Consider the following 23,551-nt stretch of genomic DNA (forward strand, 5'->3'; position numbering starts at 1 on the left):
AGAAATGGATAATGAAGATGTACATATACACAGTGGAGTATTATTCAGCCTTAAGAAGAAAACAATTCCTACCATTTGCAACAACATGATGGAGCTAGAGGGTATTATCCTCAGTGAAATAAGCTAGGCAGAGAAAGACAAGTACCAAATGATTTCACTCATCTGTGGAGTATAACAGCAAAGCAAAAACCGAAGGAACTCACAGAACCCAAGAATGGACTAACAGTTACCAAAGGGAAAGGGACTGGGGAGGGTGGGTGGGAAGGGAGGGAGAGATAAGGGGAATAAGGGACATTGTGATTAGCACACATAATGTAGTGGCGGGGCACGGGGAAGGCAGTATAGCACAGAGAAGACAAGTAGTGACTCTCTAGCACCTTACTACGCTGATGGACAGTGACTGTAATGGGATATGTGGTGGGGACTTGATAATGGGGGGATTCTAGTAACCACAATGTTGCTCATGTGATTTTATATTAATGATACCAAAATTTAAAAGGTCTTAATAAAAAAAAAGAAATAGAGCTGTTAAGAAAAATAGTACACTTTTGTAAATGTTTAATTTTAATGAGTTTGAATTTTAGCATGTAAACCAGAAAAAAAAAACTAGTTAATAGACTTAGGGCTACAGTGATGAGTGAGTTACAGTCCCTGTCCAAAAGTTGTTCAAATTCTAAATTGAAATCATGACTGAATGCACAGACTTCAGCACCATTTGTCAGCTGGAGTCTTCTCGTATTCTCTTGTTAGTTCCTCCCAATCTTGCACCACCCAAAGACAGGAGACACACCACAGTCTGTCACACTTGGCAAAACACTGCCGCTTAGAACTGAAGTCATGACTGGCCATGTTTTTGCCTCCCATTTCTCCCTGGTAGTAGCACATTTTCACTGGTCATGATTGAGCTGACATTTTGTCCTCATGGTTCCGAGACCATGGTGCATCAGACCAGATTGCCTTCATATTCCCACCTTTACACCTACCAGCTTAGGTGCCTCCTGAACCACACGAACCTGCTTCTGAGGCCCACCCACCACTGATGATCTGGATCCCACCTCCTTTTTGCTTTCAAGTGTCCCTCTCCATCATCAATCCCTTCTTTTCCAAATTATCACAACCACACACAAACATCTCCCATTTGGAAAAATAAAAACCAAACACCTCCCTCAACCCCACATTCTCTTCCAACTCCCCTTCTCTGCTTCCCTTTACAGAAAATCTTCTCAAGTTGTCTCAACCGCCATCTCCTCTCACTACATTGTTTTCTCTTTAACCCACTCCTGTCAGAATTCCACCCCATCTTACTGAAATTGCTCTTGTCAAAGTGACCTCCATGTCACCAAGTCCAGCAGTCAGTTTCCGGCTTAGCTTATAAGACTTCTCAATAGCTTTGATGCAGTTGACCACTCCCTCCTCCTTGAAACACATGACAGCTGGTATTTCCTCAGTCATCCAATCCAAAGCTACCACCTACTCACTGGCTACCACCCTCTCTCTTTTAATTTTCTGCGTCACACTTGCTCTGAGCTAAGATCATTCTTGCCTGTGTGTCTCTTCCACTAGAATGTAAGCTGTTGGAGAGCAGGGACTTGTTCACTGCTGTATCTCTAGGTCCCAGGAGAAGAGCCAGCACCTAGTAGCCATTGAATACATCATGGGTGTACTAAAGAGGGGTAGGTGGGTGTGGTCCCACCGTGGAAAAGTTAAACAGTAACGAAACCAAGTCTGTCTGCTTTTTTATTATTGCCATGTGATAGCAATTCTATACAAATAAGTGATAAAATACTCCTCTCCAGGCAAACCACTCCCCCTCCCCTTGATATGCTGTCACAATACATATTTGTTGAATGTGTTCACAGTTGGAATAAGCATCTTTAACTGCCCTAGCAGAGTATTGGAGTTGATACCAGGTCCTATGAATGATTTCGGTAGTGTGCAAATGGCAGGGGTGTAAACCAAGGGACATTACCTGGGTCCCAGCCAGGGCTCGGCATGGCAGTCTGAGCTCTTAGGTATTGTTACTAAGTCATGTTCCATTCCTCACAGTCACGCCCTCCGCTCACTGGCCTTTCTTCTATGGCTCTGGCAGCTCAGTCTGAAATGGCTTCTGGCCTGAGTCACAAGCCCCAGGAGCTGCTTCTTGCCCGGTATTCTGGGTCAGGACCAAGACAGACTCGGGAGCAGCCATTTGTCTCCCTTTCTATTTCTCTGTGTGTTCGCCTGCAGCTTTACCATTAGAGCTCGCATCTCCTTGATTCTAGAAGAGCACCTAAAGGAGGTTGGCGGGGAGGTGAGCAGAGGGTCACCCTTACCCAGTTGTCAGTTAGTCCCCTACCCCGAAATGGGTTAATTACAGAAAACAAAGAGCAAAGTCTTGAGAGTGGGACCAGGCAAGCTGCTGGGCCCAGACCATTGGAGTGGAGATGGGTAATGGTGGGGTGGGCGGGGCTTGGTAACAGGCACTGCTGGTTGCTGAAAGCAGCACAGCCTTATCTGGCCGGTGAGGGTTCGGCCTTAGCCGGGCTGGACCGCCAGCTTTGTGGCTGCCTTTGAGGGTCGGCCAGAGCAAGTGGCTCTCCTCCATGGACGCTGAAGTGATCCAGGAAGACCGTTCTCAAGGTGGTGGTGACACCTGGTGGCCAGTGATGGCCACAGCCTCAGGCTGTATATCTATTAAACCTCCCGCGTGCCCTGCTCTCCATTCCCCTACCCATTCGCTGCCCCTTGGGGTCTGTCCACGGGGACCTCAGCTGGGCCTTAAATCCTAGGGCTCTGGAGAAGTGTGCGCTGCTCCTACGCCCCCCGGGAACCCGGGAGAGGACTGCAGGTGGGCAAACCCTCTCAGGTCATGCCAGTAGAGTGGCATCCCAGTGCTCTCCTTCATGTGGCTGAGCTTTTCTCATTTTTATTACACGGCTGCCACTCCTTTTATTTCCCTGTAAAATCTTCCAGAGCCAAAGGGCTGAATTGTAATAGCGGGATTTCAGATGTCAGTCTGCTTTCTGTTTGGCTTGTGGTTAGACCCATGAGGAGTGATGATAAGACTCAGCCTTCAGAGGTATCACTGCACATGTGGTGGCCCAGAGGAGGACGAGCCTCTTCCCCTGCCCCCAGCAGATCAGAGCACACCTGCAGTGTGGTCTCCTGTTGGGGGGGGGGGGGTTACAGTTTACCAAAGACAAACTCTAACTCTTAAGGAGAATGCTTTCAGAGGAGAGAAACCAGGATATTGAGGCATCTGGCAAATCGGTTCTGTGATTAAAAGTTAAAAGAGCTACAACTGAATAGCAGTAGTCTCAAGGAGCCCATGATTTCATAGCTGCAGCTCCCTGATAGCTGTCATGACAGATGTCAAAAGTCAAACCCACTGAAGACAGGAATAAACCCAACACTGAGAGGGGACATGGCTGCTCTGGGAAGTGGTGTGTGGCTGCCACATCATTGCTGATGTTCCAGCAGGGGTGGGATGAGCCACTGCCGGGGATATGGTGCAGGGCAGGCTGGGGGCTAGAGGTGCTGGAGCTGGTAACTTTTAAAATCTGCTTCCAGATCTGAAGGTTCAGAACTGATGAGGGTCCAGAACTGAAGGACTGAGGCTTTGTAACCTCTGGCCTCTGGCGGGACATTCTACCAGTCCTTTTTTACTGGCACTCTGGTCCAAAGAAGTACTCAAAACATTTCCAGCCACAAAGGTTTGAAACAGTGAAGTCTCTTGTGTACAGGGAGACCAAGCCTGGGAAGCATGGTCATTGGAGTCTAAAGGGAAGCGCAGTTAGGGAGGAGACCCAACTCAAATCTCAAACATGGGACTGAGATGGCTTCACTTAGCTTAGAAGAAATAAATTTAGGACAAATAAAGGCCTTCCTGCTTCCCACAGAAGGACTGGCTATAGGGAGTTTGTTCCCCAATGATATAAACTGAAAATGTGAGATTTGAGACAGGTTCAGATAAAGTCACTGGTGACCAGATCCCTTAACAGACTATTAAGGGAAACTGACTATTTTGGGGCTCTCTTAACTTTTAAAGGACATCTTTAATCACTTGAAGTGGATATTCTGACCTCGGGTGACCTGGCCCTCAGTGCCCCATAGGTCTCAGGGACAGCCCCCAAGGGAGACATCTTATATCCTTAGGAAATCACTAATTATGGGACTGCTCCAATCCAGGGGGTGAGCTCTGCCCTCAGGGCAGCACAAAAGGATGAGGAACTCACCCTCAGGCACCTTTTATACCCTTTCAGAAGAAGGCAGGTGGGCACTGGTGACCACAGGGCTGGCCTCAGGAAGATCCCAAGGTGCCTGAAAGCATGTGCAGTCCCCTTTGCTCTGACTGGACCTACAGCCTCCCGACCACATTCCTTCCCGCTGCCTCATTCCCCCTGGGCTCCCAGACCCGGGGAGCAGAGCCTGGGGAGCTGATCAGAATAGTCCAGCGAGGAGGCTGGCCTGGCCTCTTTCCTGGGTCAGACCCTGAGACCCTTTCCCAGTTTCCTGTCTCAGATATGCTGAGCAAGCACAGGCCTTCCTCCTCGGTGGGGGCAGCTGGACTCAGGCCAACAACTCTTGAAAGTTGAGTCACTCAATGTCTTTCCTTCCTCAGCTCTCCATCCTGCTGGGATCTCAGATAGGAGCTCCTTTCTCCAAGCTTGTCTGCTGAAAGGCACAGGATGGCAAATTAAAGGTGCCTTTGATAAAAGCCCACAGTCCCTCATCCATGGGCTTGGTTTCTCTTCCAGACCAGTGATTTCCTTTCCAATCACCTCAGGAGTTAATTTACTGTTTCTGAAATGACTTATCTGCATCTTCAGGGACCTTACTAGAACAAGTCAGTGATAACAGAGAGGGCATTGAAGAGCCTAGCCCAGAATCCCCCACATACTGATCTACTAGGCACCAGGTGACAGGAAGCTACCCAATAATACCTTCTCCACTGAGGCATGAAATCCTACCATTAGAGCTTCATTCCTTTGGATTGATATTTATTATTATTTAAATAATAGTAATGATACTCACTTATCATTTTGCCTAGCACTTTACAGTTTACAAAGCACAGCCATTATTTTGAACCTTATGTGAGATGGCTTGGGCTGGTGTTTCCATTTCACATATCAGCAAAGAGAACACAAATGACTTGTATAAGGTCACAAAGCTTATATGCAGGATAGCTGAATTTTTTGGTCCCAGTTCAGGGAGCACTCTATATTACTACACACTGTGTCCTTTTGATGCTCCCACCAAAGCACAGGAGAAGGTAAGCATGGAGAGAGCAGGGTCTTCGTGACTGTGTATAAGGGGAACCCTTGCTTTCCTCCTCACAACCGAGTGCTGAGCCCTCCCACTGGGAGGAGCCTCCCTAGCTCTCTCCTGCCTCCCTGGATTCTTTGATCACTGAAGCCTGGTGGATGCAACATAGCAGGGTATCAGCCCAACAAGGCTTTGATGGAGAGCATCAGCACTCTCTCCTTGCCAAGTCCCTCAAATCCTGTACCTGCAGGATACCTCTGCTCAGGCCCAGTAGCCCTGGGGTCTTGCTGGACTCAATATTTTGCAGCTAAGACAGGCTTGTCTCATGTCTCATGACACCTAAAGAACTGAAAAAAGCATGAAAGAGTGAATGAAGTCCAGAGCCCCAAGAGCTATAGAAATCAGCTGCCTGCATCTACACGAGCTCCTCTACAGCATCTCTGGCCAGAGTTTGTCCTGGCCCTGCTTACTCACCTCTAATGTCAGGAAGCTCACTGCTGCCCAAGACAGCCCTTGACCTTGATCAGATCTACATTTGGCTCACTTTGATCTTCTACTCAACCCTAGGTGCTTCCATGTTTACCTCACTTGCACCTTAATTACAGTTGGCTGGTGTAAGAAACCGAGACTTAGAGACAAAGTAACTTGCCCAAAGTCACATGAGGCAAGGTGTCATTTCCACAGTTCTCACCATCCTATCTCCTCCATGTACCTGTTTGATTCCACCAGTGTCCTCTTGGCTGCAGGTGCTTTCTCATGAGGCTTTTCAGCCAAAAGGGCCATGGACCTGTGACCTCCCCCATTGAAACACTGATGCACCTTCAATTGCATCAAATGTTTGGTAGCAGCTTTATAACAACATCTTCTGAGCCGGTTGTCATTCTGCAAGCCTGCAGTTGTTTGGGGTTCTTACCATATGCTGCTATAAGGTGTCCCCCTTCTTTTTTTGTGTGCATCTGGGCACAAGCATTGGACTTCACATTCTTACCTGTTTGAGTCAACGCAACTTTCTGAGGGAAACTGCAGCCCAATCCGGCCATGAGTTCCTGCTACAGGCTGGCTACAGGCCAGATTTTGTCAGTGACGCCTGAGTGGCCAGACTTCTGTGGAATTCCACATCCCAGCCGGCTCTTGGTGACCGGAGACAGATCCCATGGTAGCCAAGCCCCACAGGGAACAGCCTTCAGCCCCAGCGGATGGAAGGCTTGTGGGTGGAGCAGAAGAGTCTCAGCCTGGCCAGCTACAGTCCTAGGGGACTCTCCTCCCGCCTCGCATAGCTCTTGGGAAGTCTTCAGTCCACAACCTTGGTGGAGCTGGGGACAGGAGAAGCTCCCTAGGCGCCAGACAGGGGTGGCCAAGGCACATTCCCAGGCTCCAGCCCTGCAGACTGCCTCTGGGAGCTCTTCCTCTGGAGTGTTTGGAAGGGAACTTTGGGGCCCAGTTCATCCTCGGGTGTCCCATTTGTATATTTCTGAGGCTGAGGAGAGCTAGGGCCAGCCTTCATTGGAATGATTGCCCCTGTCAGTTCATCCTGTAGTATCTGGAGTTCTACCATTATAAAGATTTTTCCTGGAGTCATAGATTCTCAGGGTGGAAGAAACCATAGTGTTCCCCTAATCTGTCTCATATGTAATGAAGAAATATTCTCTACAGTATCTCTGTTGGGTAATCCTCTAGCCTTTTTGCGAACACAACCGCCCCCCAAGGTAGCCTCTTCCACTGTTTTTATCATAGGAAGTTCTTCCTATAAGTGAAAGTCTAACTTTCTGGAGCTTCTGCTCATTGGCCTTGGTTCTGTCCTCCTGCTGTCTGGTGTTCCATAACCCTCTTTGAAAATAACAATTCTCTGGGAAGAGAACATCTTAAGTTGTTCTTGACCAATGTCTGAGTGATTTATTGGCAGCCTTCAGTGGTATGAGGTGAGGCCCTGGGTGGGCGGCCTGGCAGAAGACAGTCTAGTGACTCCACAGACATGGATTTTGCTCTTTCATCTGAATATCTGTCTTAGTCAATGAGAGGCCATGACACTGATAGCTTACCAGGGAGCACGGCAGAGGCTTTACCATCACAACTGAATAAAGTTCTCCCAAGTCTAGGAATGGGGGCACTGCAGGGGGTCTCCATCACAGGAGTAAGACTTAGGAAACAAAGCACTTCAGAGGAAAGGGCCTCAGCGGTATTACCCTCACTGTCATCTGCTGTATCTCAGTTAGCACCTACAAAGGCCAGGTGCTTACAGATACCTTGCTTCAGATGGATGGATGGATAGATTATCTCACTTTGCATCACAGAAACCTTTTGAAGAAAGGCAGGTGCAGAGGGGCAAAATAACTTGCCTGAGGCCACAAAGCTAATAAGTAGCTGATCTGGAATTAACCCAAGATCTTCCTAACCCAAAAGCCTGAATTCCTGGGCATTCTGCTGCCCAATCTTAAAAACCCAGGTAGCAGCCTGTGTGTGTGTGTGTGTGTGTGTGTGTGTGTGTAAAAAAACAACCCTGGTACACTGCATACCCATTACCAAATAGTGTGTGTTGGCCCCAGACTTCTCCAGTTGGCACCCAAGTTGAGAGAAAGAAGAGATCACAATGGGAAGGAACTCTTGGGCCTCAAATATCTGGCTGGTTAGACAGTCTTGATGGAAGCAATTTCTGCTTCTTTGAGGCTTGTTTTGACTTTACTGTCTGTGCCTGAGATATAGGCAAGGATAGCAGGCCTTAAGTTTAACTCCCTAACCTGAGCCTTTTCAGAGCTGCTCACTGGAGTTGATGACCAGATACAATAGGGTTTAACTGTATTTGTTCTTAAAAGATGTATCTTCTAGTCCTTTTTACATTTTTACTGTTGTTGTAATATGTGTTCATTTATTTAACCAGCATTTGTTAAAGACCCCTTGTATGATCAGCCCTGTCCTTGCTGGTGTTGGAAAAATGACAATAATCTTGAATTTTCCAAAATATTCCTAATTCTAACTATTTTAGCTTTTTAAATAAATAATTCCTGTATTAGACCATGTATCCCAATTTTTATTTGAAAAAAAAATGAGCATTGTATTTGCTATAAATTCATGAAAAAGATGGAGGACACATAGTCTGTGCCCTGAAGGATCTGTCAGTCTTCTTAGGAGCACTGTGCCACACTTCAGGATAACAGGAACACAGGAAGTGCTCCTTTTGTGGTGTGAGTCTCCTCAGTGCTGTCACAGGACTTTGGAGAGGAAGTCACAACCCAAGGGGACAGTCAGAGAGGGAGATTTCATGGGTGGGATGGGGCTGACCTAGACCTCTGGGATGGGTTGTATTGGGTTGGTAGAAAAGGAGAAAAGGTATTCCTGGAGGGTGCTGAGCATAGACAGTGGTGTGGCCTAGACTAAAGTGAGGTCAGGCTGAGAAGAGGCAGGTGTGTTTGGTACATGAGGGAGAGAGAAGGCTGGAAAGAGCAGTCCTCAGGATGCTGAAGCAAGTCTCCAGTGTCAGCCTGAAGAGTGTGGGTGGTGTCCTGTTGGCAATGGAAAGGAAGGGTGAACAGCAGACTGCCCGGCCTCACCGCCCAGCTGCAGCTGCCTCGAATGACCCTGGGCAAGTTTCAGGACTCATTTGGGCCCCAATTTCCTTACCTAAAAATCAGGGCTGTTGATAGAATGATATTACCTCATAAAGCTCATGTGAGGCTTAAAGGAAATACTACATAAAAGTGCCCATCATGTTCCCTCGCCCACATACGGTATTAGCTACAAATTATTTAGAGCACCAAACTGACACAATTAGGGAAGGAGTTCAGGAGGGTAGCAGGTAGGCACAGAGAAGATAGATGGGAGAGACAATTCACCAGAGAATTAGGGGACTATTCTGGTAGTCCAAGTGAGAAGTGACATAGGCCTGACCAGAGTTGCCCAAGGGAAGATGATTCATCTTAGGTGCCAAGAGAGAAAAGCTGATGGGTCTTGATGCCAGCTGGATGGAGTGGTCGCTAGCTGGCTCACTGGGTGTGGGTATTTCAGTGCCAGGGCACAAACTAAACCTCATAGATCCATGAAAATTCTTGGAAGGCAGGGAAGGGAAGTGTGGGTATTCTTGCTGTGATCTGTGACTGGGTGGGGATTTTAGATAGAGGGGGCATGCTCAGATGTGGTGGCACTCAGAACATTTCAGTGAACCCCTTGCCTCAATGAACAGTAAAACCTAGAACAGTTTTAGGTGATGGTTATTAAAAGACCATGATCCTGGAAAGGGTAGGATAGGAGCTGTCCTAATAGAAGCAGGAGGGGAAGACGATGGCCAGAAATGGCCCAAAGGAATGGAGAACAGGGGGCAAAACAGTTTTAATGTGGGAGTAGCGCTGGGGGACATGTCACAAGGGGAGAGAAGCCCTAAAAGAGGAAGTGGGAGAATGCCGGAGAAATGCTTAGCCCGTTTCACAGGCTTGCTCAGAAGCTGCCTTTGACATCACTGTCGCTCACTTAGGCTTCATAGAGCACATCCCCAAACACGCACTGCCTTTAATATACATGTTAGACAAAATGAAGTCACGGGCATCTTTGATCCAAGGAGCATAATCAAAACCACAGCTGGGAGGAGGGGAAGCGTGGGAGTGGAGCCGTGTGGTGGGTAAAATGCGCTTATGTTGTTTGAGAGGGAAAAGCAGCCTGGCCCTGTGTGCTTTGACGAACATGAATGTCTCACTCCTTCTCTCTGGGTAAGAAGGGTTCTGGGACTGCCCCCCTCTTAATTCCCTCCCTATGGGAGCTCCTGCCCCCAGCCAAAGAGTGGATCTGACCCCTGAGTCAGACCCAGAACTGATGCCACCACAGGGTTAACGCCACATGAAAAGTGAGCCAAGTCTAGGCTAGTCACCTGGCCTGCCCCTGTAGCTCTTGGGCCCTTGCAGTCACCTGAAACATGACCCACCCTCTGGAGTTTGGTGTTGAGCCTCTCTTCCCTTTAGGAAGCTGGGCCTGAGAGGATGAGGGGATGTTGGACATCAGGCAGCCACCAGAGAAGAAACCAGATGGTGTTAGAAGACCCAAAGCTCCTAGCAAGAATAAGTCTAATGCGGAGTGAAATGAAAAAGGGCCGTGGAGGTTCAGACACTGCCTACCAGAGAAGGTCTAAGCCCCACTGCCTACACCTGTGCCCAGCAACACCCTAGAGGCTGAGAACTGCTTTGAGGTGTTTCTGGAAGAGTAGAAGCCTCTAGGCCAGATTCCGCTGGATCCCACCAGATCCCAATGCAGTCATGCCACGGAGCCACAGCGTTTCTCTTTGGAATCTGCTTGGAGTTCTGTTTTCATCTCTTTTGCATTTTTGTCTTCCAGAGTGGAACACTTAAGGATCCGGAGTTGAGCAAGACCCCACCTCAGCGGCCAGCCCCCCAAGGTTGTTTACAGTATATTCTCGACTGTAATGGCATTGCAGTAGGGCCAAAACAAGTTCAAGCTTCGTAAAGGGATTGGTAGTTAATTTTTCAAAGCAGAAATTTTAAGCCAAAACCAAACAAGGGAAGAAAGGAAAGCAGGGAGGGGAGCAGCAGCCCCGCCCACTGGTGCCGCTTCTGTGTTCTTGCAGTGCTGACTGGACTGTGTTTTTCCTATGCAGTGTCAGCCCCTCTGTCCGCTTGTTTACCTGTTCCTGTTTGTGCTTGTAATGCTCACTTGTGTTTCTCTGTATAACTTGTGATTCCAGGGCTGTTTGTCAACAGTGTAAAAAAGAGCTGTGCCTCTCCCCAGTCTGGTGTGACTCTACCTTCTGGGTAGTTTGAGAGTATTTTTTAAAGTCTTGCATCATGTGGGGTGAAATAGGACTAGGGGGGTTGGACAGGGGAGAAACAAAGACCACAAAAATAAAACTCAACTCCTTTCCTTCTCCCCCAACCCCCGGTGCAGATTAAACCATCCCCCACCTCCTGCTTACCTCCATGAGTGTGCTTGGGACCTTCAATGAACTATGCTTTTTGCTTCCTTTCTGCATGAGTAGGGTAAATAGATAGAAGTTTAAGAGATTTTCAAGGTTCTATTTCCATAGCTTCATCTGTTGACTCTGAAGGCACCCACCTTTTTCTCCATTGGCTAAAATGTGGTGCAGTTTGAGTGTATGTGAATAGGCTGGCTGTGCCTGTAGAGCTCTTGTGTTTTAGTGATGACGTGAAATATAAAGAACAAGCTATTTCCAGGAATGTGCTCTATATTTTACATCCCAGTGTACCCTTTGCTTTTATTATCAACTAATTAGCTATGAGATTAGACAAAAAAAAGGGGGGGGCCGCTGATGTGCAATATCAAAGTGAACTTGTGAGTATTTTGTGTGTGTTGATCTCAGTCCCCCTCAGTTGTTTCTTCTTTGTTGCTGTTTCTGAATTGGCCATATGTATGCTTCTGTGGAACTGAGGCTGCTTTGTATTCTCCAAAGCTTGACCTGTGTACAGAGATGATTCTTTAGCAATGTTGGACATAGAATGCAGGGAGCAACTGGAAGTCTGGGAAGGATTTGACCATTCTGCTCTTGGCCTCTCCCAAGGCATCCTAACATGAGACCAAATCAAAAATGTCCCATTGCACTCAAGTGGGTACACTGTCCACAGAACCTCGAGGTGGACTCCTGCTGTAGTTTTCAGCTGTTACAAGAGCCCTCTGGAGTCCAGAGAATGAAGAGCTTTACCTTTCCTTGGAAGAACGATCTAGATTTTAGCTTGTGTGTGTTTGGGGTAGAGGCTCCTTAGCCATGGCTCTTGAAAAACCCTCCCCAGTTTATCCTCTTCCCTCCGACACGCAGCTTCTGGCAGCAATGAGGCAGTTCATTAAACCAGGCCTTGGTTTCAGTGCCTCATCTTGCCATCTCCTGGCCAGGCTGGGAACAGGTGGGCTCTACGTGGCCTCCCCTAGTACCAGGTCTGCGGGAGTTCATGCCAGCAATTTGCACATTAGAAGAAATGCTTCTAGCTCTACTTTTACATTCCCTCTCACTTCTACACTGACAAGTCAGTGTTCTGGATTACCAGGCCAGAGGAATGACTAGTGTTGGTAGTACGTAACATGATTTATGTGTCAAGGGGCACGAGTCCTGGTTTCTCCTTTGGTTGCTGGCACATTCTGAGGCTACAGGGAAATGCACTGAGTATGAATGTTTTTCTCTGTGATCCCTCACTTCGATGATGATGGTGGTTGATCTGTTGTAAATATATACATATTATATGCATTTGAGCACTTCCAGGGCTGCATAAGAATCAGGTCCTTAAATACCTCCCAATCTGAAGAAATGACAGAAAGGAATAAAGCAACATTTCCCAGAACAGAGGACTACATTTTATTTATTTTTTCATTTATTTATTTATTTATTTATTTTGATTGATTTTTGTCCCAAGTGGCAAGCTGATAGTGGTGTTGCTTCTCTGCATGTTATCAGTGTGAACATCCAGGTGCTTTTCATGTGACATTTGTGAGCCACAAATAATAAAGTTGCCATTTGAATTCACTCAGGCTCCAGAGAGGTTTCAGCCAAGGTCTCTCAGGTGGGGGAGAAACTGATTAGGGCTCCCACTGCCAAATGTAAGCCGACAGTGTAACCTGACTGTCATGTGCCCTCAGACAGCATGTGAAGGGAGAATTCTGTGACCTGGGGGACATCCATATCACAGTATAGGATTGCCGTTCAGGTGTTTTGTACCCATTTCTTTTCTGATGTCACCCCCTTTTTTTGTACCAGTCCAGCTGAGAGACCCTCAGCCAATGCTGGAAGTGTGATTGAAGTACCTCTCTTTTGTGACTCTCTTGTACAGCTTAATGTGCAATAAAGGAAAAGTTATATCTGTCTTCAGTGTTAAGTTGTAAAGTTTCTGGCTATTCAAGCATCTTTGTACAGGTGGGAAAGCGGTTAGGTTTCCGGTACAAGAGGCTAAGCTGCCAACCTCCAGTATTTGCAAATAAATTGCTGAAACAAATGATGCCAAACTTTGGAAAAGGCAAAAACCGGTTAATGTGAAATAATCTGCTGATCTTTCATCTTCACTAGTTACCTGATTTGAACTTGAAACTTCTTAAACATGCAAAATTCCATTTATGTATTCATTTTATGTATTTATGTGTTACTAACCATGGTATTAATTGGTAATTGGTGATAAAGTAGAGCCCACTGCGATATAGTGGAGACATGGGCTGACATGGATGCACACTGGTGTAAACATATGGTTCTGCCTTTCCAGAGGGTACAGGTGATGTGGTGTTCCTGGGAAACTAAGTTGCAACACAACTTGTAGCTGCTCTTGAGTTCCTATAAGCCCACTTCTTCCAGTGACCCATGCTTGTGGTCTCTGAGCTTGAGATGGAGAAACTGGATCTCCCAGGCCAATTATGCATCATTTCCACTTGTCATTATGTGCTGATGGGGACATCTTTTGACTTCCGAGGTTAGCAACCCCCCCTCAGCAAATCTGAGCCATCTGGTACCACATTGACTGCCTGCTACCCCCAGAGGAAGGGTGGCCTTTTTTCTCTCCGGGCCCCCAGGTGGTTTTCTGTCTCATGCTGGGAAGAAGATACCCTGGTTCTTTTTGGGGGAGTCGTCCTTTGCCATGTGGTGCCCACAGCATCCCCAGGGGAGAACTGGGCTTGGATTTCGGGAGAATTCACCACCCCTGAGAGGGACTGGAGCCTCTAGGATTTTACTAAAAAGGCAAAGGGTACCTGGAAACAACAGATTCATGCTAGTCATGGGCATGAGTTAATGCTAAAATGAAGCCCTGGCGGGGCAGGGTGGGGCAGTCAGACACAGGCAGGCTGAACAGAGGCCAGCTCCATGAAAACAATGTCGGAAATCACTGGTGGTCATAAAGCACAGAATACTTTTTGAAGGATTTTCTCTCATTGATTATTGCCTTTGAAACACTAGCATCTTGAAAGATAACTAAGATGTACTTTTTAAGCCTGAGGCCCCAAAAAGTTGGCTGACATGCTCAGGGAGTCACTCATAGACCACATCTTGGGTTCCCTGATTCCCAAGCCAGTGCTCTTTCCCCTGCCCTGTACCTCGTCTGCTGCCTGGAACATGAGACCTCCTAGTAAACCGGGAGGCAGGTTGGCCTGTACCTGAAGAACCTCTGGAGAAGAGGGGTGGGGTCCCTCTGGTCTGGGGCCCCTTCTGTAAGAGAGCGCGCCTCTGATCGCTCACCCCGTGGTGTCTTCCCTGCCATCCACACTTGTGCTGTGCCTGAGGTGCTGTGTCCCCGAGGAGGAGCAAGTGACGGCGAGGTATGAGGGAAACCAGGGACCTGCTCTGCAGCCCTTCAGAGCCTCGCGGGGCATCTTGTAACAGAGCTTATCCTTTTGGTAATTAACTAACCCCGCCCTTTGAGACATAGATTTTAAGGAAACCCTTTGATATGGTTAAATTATGAAGTTTTTCTTGTACTAAACCTAGGGGGCCCTGGGCAACCCCAAGGAATGCAACCCCCAGGCAAGGTGCTGCCTCCACGCCGGCTCCCCCCTGGACCATCACTGCCACCTTCCTCCTCTTCCTCCTCCTCCTCTTCTTCCTCCTCCTCGGCTCTTCCGCGGCCGGGCGGCCCCAGCACCCACGGAGATGCACCCTCCAGCAGCAGCTCCCTGGCAGAGGCCCAGCCACCCCCAGCTGCTCCACCACAGAAGCCCCAGCCTCACCCACAGCTCAAGTAAGAGACAATTCAGCAGCTCCTGCCCTGCCCCTTCCTGCCCCTCCTCCAGGCCCTGGGCTCAGGGAGATGTTAGAAAGCACCTGCAAATAGGCTGCCTCCTACCTAGCCCCTTTTGGGGAGGTTTTGGTTGGGGGATTGGTTTGGGTTATTTTCTTTGGTTAGGGGCATGTTCAGGGTTGATTGGGGAGGGTATGAAAGAGGAAGTGGAAGTCTAAGGTCTAGCTAGAAGCTCACGCTCTCCCCTTTAATCGTGGGGAGTGGCAATAAGGCAGTGTTATTGCCCCCCAACCTTATTCTTGTACTAGCTTAGGGTTTTTTTTAATCCTGTTTCACACTCTTTTTTCCATTCCTTTTTCTGTGTGTGTGTGTGTGTGTGTGTGTGTGTGTGTGTGTGTGTGTGTTTCTCTCTCTCTAAAAAAAAAAAAACCCTCTTTCCTGCCTCTGACTCACAGTTTAGGGTGTGCAATCAGCAAGGCTGCCCAGAAGGAAAAGGGGGAAGTAGTTAAATCCATTTCAACTTTTTACCTTCAGCTTGGTCAGAGGGAGGTCGGTTTCTGACAGAGGAGGGCCCAGACAGAAACCCTGAGGCATGCCATCCTCAGGGGCTCCTTCATTTCCAGCAGTGAGCACCCGTCACACTGTCCTCCTCCAGAGGAAGAACTCAGGGCCCCTGGGAGGCAGGATAGCCATGCTCGGGAGGGACAGTGCCTTGGTGTAGATGTTGGTCAGTTCCACCCTCTTTCCCAGAGCCAGAGATGCCTCTCTTCAGGGTCCCCAAAGACCTCTGTCCTCACTGTGAGCACACACCGCTGGGCCTTGGGGGGATGGGAGTGATCCAGCCGTGCTTCCTGGAGTGAGGTGATAGGACTCTAGGGGGCAGAAAACGGAGCTAAAGAAGTTGGAGCTCAGCTGAGCCTCTTCGAGACTGCCTGGTCATGGCAGAGGTGAGAAAACATTGCTCCAAGAGACTCTGTTTCCTTTCTCAAAGCCACCCCACTTGTTAGTGGCAGAACCAGGATCAGGGCCCTGGAGGTCCAGGTGACCCCATTCTCTGGGGCTTCCAGTCCTACATGAAGGGAGGGCCATCACCCACCTGCTCCCCAGCTCTGGCCAGTGGCACATTTCATGTCTTTCCTGGACCATAACCCAGTTGTTTTCTGCACACTGCCTTTTTAATCTCTCCCACCTTCTCATTGTCTGACTCTGGCCCCAGTCTGAGGGCAGATTGTTGGGCTGTCTCTGCCTCGGGGCTACAGTTGTTGGACAGAGCCAGCCTCTGACAACAAGCTGGAGGCTTATAGCCACTGCCAGTTTTGCGTACAGAGGCCAGTGTGGTGGGGGCTCATCCCCAACCCAGAGGCAAAGCATCTGTTCACAGTCACTGCAGAAGAGAATCTCGTCCGGCTTCTGTAGGAGCTGTAGGAGGGAGTTTCTAGGGCTGCACCTGAACTTAAGGGAGGGCTGGAAGTTCTAAGAGACCAGGAGAAGAGTTCTGTAGCCAGAAGCCAGCAGGAAAGAGACACAGTGGAAATCAAAGAGCCACGCAGGGCCCCTGGGGTTGCCATGGCCTCCCTTCCACCTTCTTGCCTTCACAGTTTTCTCACTGAATCCCTAGCCTGTCAAGGGAAAATGAGTCCCTAAGATGTGTGTGATTTGTGTTGTTTTTTTTTTTAATTAGAAAACTATGTAATAACCTTGTATAGGCCTGATGTGTATCTCTTTTGTCCCTGGACACCCTGAGCCCCACAGACCTCACATGAGGGCTCCTCTGAGAAAGGCTGCAAGGGTAATTAAGTCCATTTTAAGAACAGGTACATTGAGGTATTAGTTTGTGCCAAGCCAAAAAGTTCTTTTGGAATAAGAGAAAAAAGCAGAACAGAAAGAGCTGGAAAGCCCTAGAGACCATCTTACCAAACCTCTGCATGTCACAGATGAGAAACCAAGTCCCAGAGAGGCACATGGTCACGGGTGAGTGATGGCAGATCCAAGATTTTGGGTGACCCCAGTCTGATGCTGGCTTCACCACTTGACAGGGATGGAAAAAAGAGTACAAAAAGTCCAGGGCCCCTAGCTACTGCATTCATCAGAGCAGATGAGTGTGAGGCACCTACATCAGTATTTACCAAGTTGGGCCTCTGAAATTTAGCCTGTGAGCCCTGTAGCATCCAATTTAAAAACACAAAACCAAAGCCTTGGAGTCACCGCTTCTTCCTGTTTCCCTTCTCCCTCTTTCGCTCTTTCTCCCTCCCTCTCTCCCACGCTGCCCCTGTCTCAGCAGCACTGAAGATGAGGGGACTAGTGCAGGGGCCTGGCCGTGCTGGCTGTGGGCTTCCTCCTCCATCACCCTGGGCTCCCTGGGGTAGGAGAGGGGGTTGCAGTCGTGTATCCTCATGTCGCAGTCCTTCCCTGCCTTACTGGGAACACCACCCTCTCACATTGTCTCTGGTTTTTATCTTCAAGCAAGTCGCAGTCCCTGACAAATGCCTTCAGCTTCTCTGAGTCCTCCTTCTTCCGGTCTTCAGCCAGTGAGGATGAAGCCAAAGCAGAGACCATCCGGAGCTTGAGGAAATCCTTTGCCAGCCTCTTTTCAGACTAGCTCTCCAGACACACGGGGGCACCCAGCCCAACTGGGAAAGGCATCTGAAACGTTGGCCAACACCCGTCAGCCATGCTTGGTGGTGATGTCCCATGACTTTGATGTGTGTGGCCCCTTCCTCTGCTCCATTGTGCTAAGTGATACCGTGCAGCTCAGAAAGGACCACATTGCCAGTCTCAGGGCAGGTGCTTCACCATCGAGGGTCACCTGACATCAGAGAGGATAGGGCTGCTTTCCTGTAGTCATCAGAGCTTCCTCTGAGGTCATAATTTGCTGTGAGTTTAGTGGCCTTATTGTGACAGCGCCATCATGTCTTACTCTTCCTCGTGAAACCAGAATCCCTTTCCTTGAGGACTCCTGGTAGCTTATCGTAGCTTGCCCAGATGCTGTGCTAAGCATGTGCCCACCCCTTGAGTCAGTGCCGCCTGTGTGGGGAGCATATATTTATCCAAAATACTCTTGGCTCTAAGTGTTGGGAACTTACCCACACCTGGATCATTTGTCACACCTCTGTTTAGCTGTTTAAAGCACACCTGACCAGCACACCAGATTTCTCGACTGCTGTCATGGTGAAGCACCTTTAGTCTGCTGATACTAAACACAGAAAACAAGGACCTGCAGCTTCCCCTTGCCCTGTCCTGGGGAGAGCAGTTCTTGTGTGCGCGCGGTGGCGATCTTGAGCTCTGAAACCGCGCTGTAGAGAACGCATGCCACTGTAACAGCAGTATGCCATGTGTCGTGTTCATCTCCAAATAAATGTTAAGACCTTTGGTGTAATAAAAGCAGCCGCGTTAACCAGCACTTGATTCAGCCGTGAGGTCTCCCCTCGGCCACCCTGTGGACTTGAGAGAGTATATTTGAGGCATGTGTGTATGTTCATGAGTACAGAGAAGCGAAAAGTCCAGGATGGGGAAGTTGCTTGTGTCAGTATGTAAGTGAACATGTTTATGTATGAGCAACTGTGGGGGCAGGTGGTTGAGAGTATGGCTGTCCTTTAGATGCCACCAATGCTCAGCCTCCTGCCACCTCCCGGTGAATCTGTTTCCTCTAGGGCAGCTGGACTTCCTTCGGAAACTCAGCATTTCTACCAATTGTTCTGAATTCATAGCCTTTCTACTAGGCAAAGCACCCTTGCTCCTGGAGCGGCCAATTGGGCTGACTTGTCTGGTCCATCAGGCTCCACAGCAAAAGCCCACGGTGTAGTTCCTCCATGGCTGGACCGGCCTGCCCTGAGGAATGGAGTCTCCCAAGCTCGGCCCCAGGCATCCTGAAGAGGACCAGAGGTGGGCTCCAAGGGGTTTCACTCTGGCTTCTTCATGACTCATGCAAGAGTATGTCCCCAAAGACCACAGATGCTGTGAGGATAAATGCCACATCTGCACTGATAAAAAGATACATTAACATCAGATCTATTTCATCTCCTTCACATGATACCCACCCTACTAACTCAACAAAATAACACATTCAAATGCCACTATCTTGCTAACCCTCCTCATAAGCTGTTGGTGCTGAGAGGTCAGAGAATGGATTTCTCTGGTGGCAGGGTCTCCTTTCTAACTCAGCTCATGCTTTCATCATTCAAGGATATAAAACTGTACCCTCTTCTTACACATAAAAACAGGAGGGAGAATCACCCACTGAGATACCTGGGGAAGCAAGGAGTGGCGCAGGGGGGAGTGGAAGGGAGGAGCCAGGCAGAGGGGAGTAGCTCTGCTCCCATCACAACACACAAAACTAGGGAGCACGCTACTAACAAACCAAACAAAGGCAGGGTTGGTGATGGTGGGGGGTGGGGATGGGGGACAGGGAATGTCTGCTCAAGGGAACTGATGTTTAAGGTTCCTTCTGTTTCTAACCAAGAGTCAATTACTTGTGTTCACTTCTGCCCCCCAGATTTCAAATACATTTAATAGAATGCATTCATTTCATGTAAATCACTCATTGAGCATTTACTATGAGCATAAACATTGTGATGGATTCAAATAAATATTTACTAACCCTTCTTTAGTTCTTACTAAGTTCCAGGCACAATTCTAAGTATTTATCAATTCATTTATTCCTTACTACATATATCAATTCATTTATTCCTTACTACAACCCTATATTATAGGTACTACTATTATTTTACAAATGAGGATACGGACGAATATCATGATTCAACACCTTGCTGAGGTCTCTAAGCCACATATGTGGTGGAGCTGGGATTTGAACCCAAGCAGTGTAGCAAAAGACCCGCATGGGCTTTGATTACTTTGTTATATTACTTAGATTAAATCTAGCAGAGGCAACAAGATGTAATTATTAAATTGTACATAATGTGAAAACAAAATAAGAGATAATACACAAAATTCTTTGCACCCTTACCTACCTCCTTCCTTCATCACTCTCTGTTCCTCGGCCCCTAGGAAAGGAGGGTAGGAGGCCAGATAATTTGTTATCAGTGTTGACCCCCTTGTTCTAGAATCATGAGTAACATACACAATGTATCTTATTCTGATCAAGTATTATTCTGGTCTTAAAAAATTACTCATTCTTCCACATGTGATGTCAGACCAAAAACCACAAGCAGCTTATTTAGAAAATGAGTCATCCTGGAACTGCTGGGGTGACAAAAAGGGGAGGCATTTACCATAGGTCAGGCAGCACCCTAGTGCAAAGGACACATGGATTCCATCCAACCCTTAGTAATAGGGTGGGGCCAGAGGCTGAGGAGTTCCATTCAGAAACAGCCCACTTAGTATGTAATGAAGTGGCCCCAGAGACTGGGAAATTTGCCACGCACAAAAATCAATAAATCTTTGATGAATACCATGATAAAAAGTAATCTAAAGCTAGGACCTCCAAAGGTTGGTGACAGTCCACTACAGATATTGAAACTTCCGGTTTATAGGCCAGTTGTAATCACTGTGCAACTGACTGTGTAGCTGATGGGGATTCCCTACCCACATCTTTTACCAGAGATTAATAGGGACAGATGCCTCATCCTGCCCCATGGAACTCCCCATCTCTGTGAGTTGAGATGCATGAATTCTCCTGATCATTTACTTGTTCACAACTCTTTGTTGTGTACTTACTAATCTCAATAGGTTGGGGAGAATACAAAAATGAGTTAAGCAAAGGTTCTGCCCTCATAAAGATACAGCTCAGTAGAGGAGGTAGCATATATACAAATACAAACAAGAAAGTGGTCAGTGCCATAAGGCAAATGCAGTCAAAATGTTAGTTTGCAAAAAATTAAGTTTGATGGATATTGGTGAGGATATGGGAAATAGAACACCACACATTGCAAGTGGGAACACATGTTGGTACCACTCCCTTGGGGAACAATTTGGCAATATCTAATGCACAAGCCCCATGACTCAGTAATTCCATTTCTAGATATTCACTTTAGAGAATCTCTTGCACATGTATTCAAGGAAGCAAGTAAAAGAGTATTAGTCTCAGCACTGTTTGCGAAAAGTAGAAAAAAACCGTCTTTCACAGGAGAATTAGAACATAAATTGCAGTTTATTCATAAATTGGAATACTACACAGGAGTTAAAGAAATAAGAACTATTTGAGGAATTCAGATTAAGTTCAGATAAGCTAGGGAAGGAGAATAAAGATGAGCCAAGTAAGAGTAAAATGGACAAGCCATAGAGCATGACAGTCCCAGCTGGGGTGGCAATCTTCTCTCCTTCCAGAGAAGTTGGCACCCTCTAGGGAGCTGTGAATGGTGCCCAGGATGGGGAAGCATGCCCATCATGGGGAACAGAGTGAGCCCATCAAATTCAGTCACTGAATTTCACAGCCGGAAGTTCCATCTAGACCTATCCCCTCATTTTACAGATGAGAAAACCAAGGCCCAGGCAACTAAGGAGCTTGCCAAGGTCATGAAGCCAGATGGTAATCAAAGCAAAGGAGTCTCAGTCCCAGGTGACTGATGGGCCAGTCCAGACACTGTCCTTAGGGAGATACATGAATGGGTTTCATTTCCAGGGACCCTCCAGGGACGAGGGGCATCCAAAGACACCAGGGAAGAAGTGGCGCAAGACTGTGGTGCAACCAAAGAGGCTGCTCTGAAATCAAATGCGAGTTTCAGTCCCAGCTTCACTAATTATTTGCTAAGTGACTGATTATAAGGCATTCCACTTTTCTATGTCTCAGTTTTCTCATCTATAAAATGAGAACAATACTAATTTTCTGGGGAAGTTGTTTGAAAAATTAAATGAGCTAATACATCTAAAATGTGTCCCTAACAGTAGTTGGCATGTGTAAGGATCGCAAGAAATCCTCCACCTCGTAAAGAACTCCAGCGGCAGCCCCCAGGCCAGGACTCCTCCAGGAGCAGCTAAAGAATGCCAATCATGCCTTTTTGTCATCTTCCGTAACCAGGTGGGCCTGTAGGGCAGTTTCAGCCCACATGATGCCTTTTCCTGGGGGTATGACTCTTTCAAATTGAGTTGGTTAAATTGAGAAGCTGAGGGTAGACACCCAAGGAAGCAAATGCTGCTGCCTAAGCATCCCACTGGCAATGAAAACACACACACACACACACACACACACACACACAGCAAAACCCCCTGCCCCCTTGCAGCTATGGAAATGACAACATAAACCCCACATGACTCTAATGGACTCAACTTTAAACACTCATACTATATGATCATTCCTACAGTGGGATGGTTTCCTTCAAACAATTCCTTTGGCAGGCTACACATTTATTCCAACAAGACTGCTGCTTATGCTCAGAAAATAATTGCCCTCAGATCTCTAGCCTCAAATTTGAATTTCTGTAACTCTTGGAAGATCAGGAGCTTTTTGTTTTTTTGTGTTTTTTTTAACCTGGATATCTAGAGATTATTAGGCAAACTATTCTGTGTGTTGGGCATTTTGGCAGATCCTCAACACGCACACAAAAGATTAAGAGTCATTGCTTTAGGGAGTGGATTTTGATTTTTTAAGAAACACTTAAAATTCTTTTGGAATTGGCTCTAATGATGAAGCTAGATAATACGTGAGGTTCAAAACACAATGTAACAATAAATTATTGAGATAATTTTGTGTGACTTGTAAACTGATTCTGAAGGAAAGTAATCCCAGGAAAGGAATCTCATATGTTTTGAATAATTGTCTTTGAAATAAAAGTCAAGCCCCATCAAGATTACTGATTTTGAAAGAGAGAAGATGCATTTCAACAGGCAAATTCTGTTGTTAAAAACAACCATGTTACTGTCTAGTTCTCAAGTCACACAGAGTACAATCAGAATAATGTTTTCCTCTTCAAATAATCATCAGCATTATCCATTACATTTATATAGTATCTTACAGTTTATTTAGCAACTTGCAAGTTAAAGGTGCTTTACGATTTATAAAGTGCTATTCATCTTTCACTTCATTGGATTCTGACAATAGCCTCATGAGACTGTCCCTCCTTAACAGGTGATTTCCAAGTACCTGAGCTTTGGGCTCATACTTAAATGGTGCTTTTCCTTCTACAAATCTCCTTAGACTTCAAAGCCTGTTGATTATAAATGTGTGGGAAAAATAACACAATTATGAATTCCCTCTGGTGTACGCTCCTCTTATTCAACATCTTATCACTCCATGAGAACTTGTCTTCTATCTTGCTTGGATATTGATAACAGTCACACACACACACACACACACACACACATGCACACACTGGTGCTTGTCCACTGGTCTGTATTTTGAGAAGTCTCTTCTCTTGTTTCATGGTCCATACTCCCCAGCCTGTCACTTTTATCATGGAAACTAGAGAGAAGGGAGGAAGGAACACCAAACAGCTGGTTCAGGTGCCCTGCCCCACATGTAAATGAATATTTCCCAGGGAACACCACCCCTCTGGTCATTTTCATCCACCTCCATATCCACAGACATCTCTTTTGATAAGAAGTTCCACCCTTCAGCTAACTCCTCCAGGCAGTCCATAGCAGAAAGCCACAGCCATCCCAGTGGATCAGGTTAAACTGAGTGGCCCTCTAACAAACCCTTGTTGTTCTAGATCCTGTTCTAGGGGAGGGAGATTAGCCCTATCAGATTACTGGTGATG

The 23,551-nt window shown here is 47.2% G+C and overlaps 1 protein-coding gene across 1 annotated transcript in view; it reads left to right on the forward strand.

The window, feature by feature from the left end:
* Positions 1-18,250, forward strand: part of SYN2 (synapsin II) — a 207,670-nt gene extending 189,420 nt beyond the window's left edge. Inside the window, exons 11-13 of the mRNA XM_037000264.2 lie at positions 10,558-10,618; positions 14,651-14,900; positions 17,364-18,250. Of these exons, the coding sequence (XP_036856159.1) occupies positions 10,558-10,618; positions 14,651-14,900; positions 17,364-17,499 (447 nt within the window). The 3' untranslated portion in view covers positions 17,500-18,250. The remainder of the gene's footprint in view (positions 1-10,557; positions 10,619-14,650; positions 14,901-17,363) is intronic.
* Positions 18,251-23,551: the final 5,301 nt, after the last annotated feature.

Source organism: Manis javanica, chromosome 3 (assembly GCF_040802235.1).
Source record: "Manis javanica isolate MJ-LG chromosome 3, MJ_LKY, whole genome shotgun sequence".
Lineage (NCBI taxonomy): Eukaryota > Metazoa > Chordata > Mammalia > Pholidota > Manidae > Manis > Manis javanica.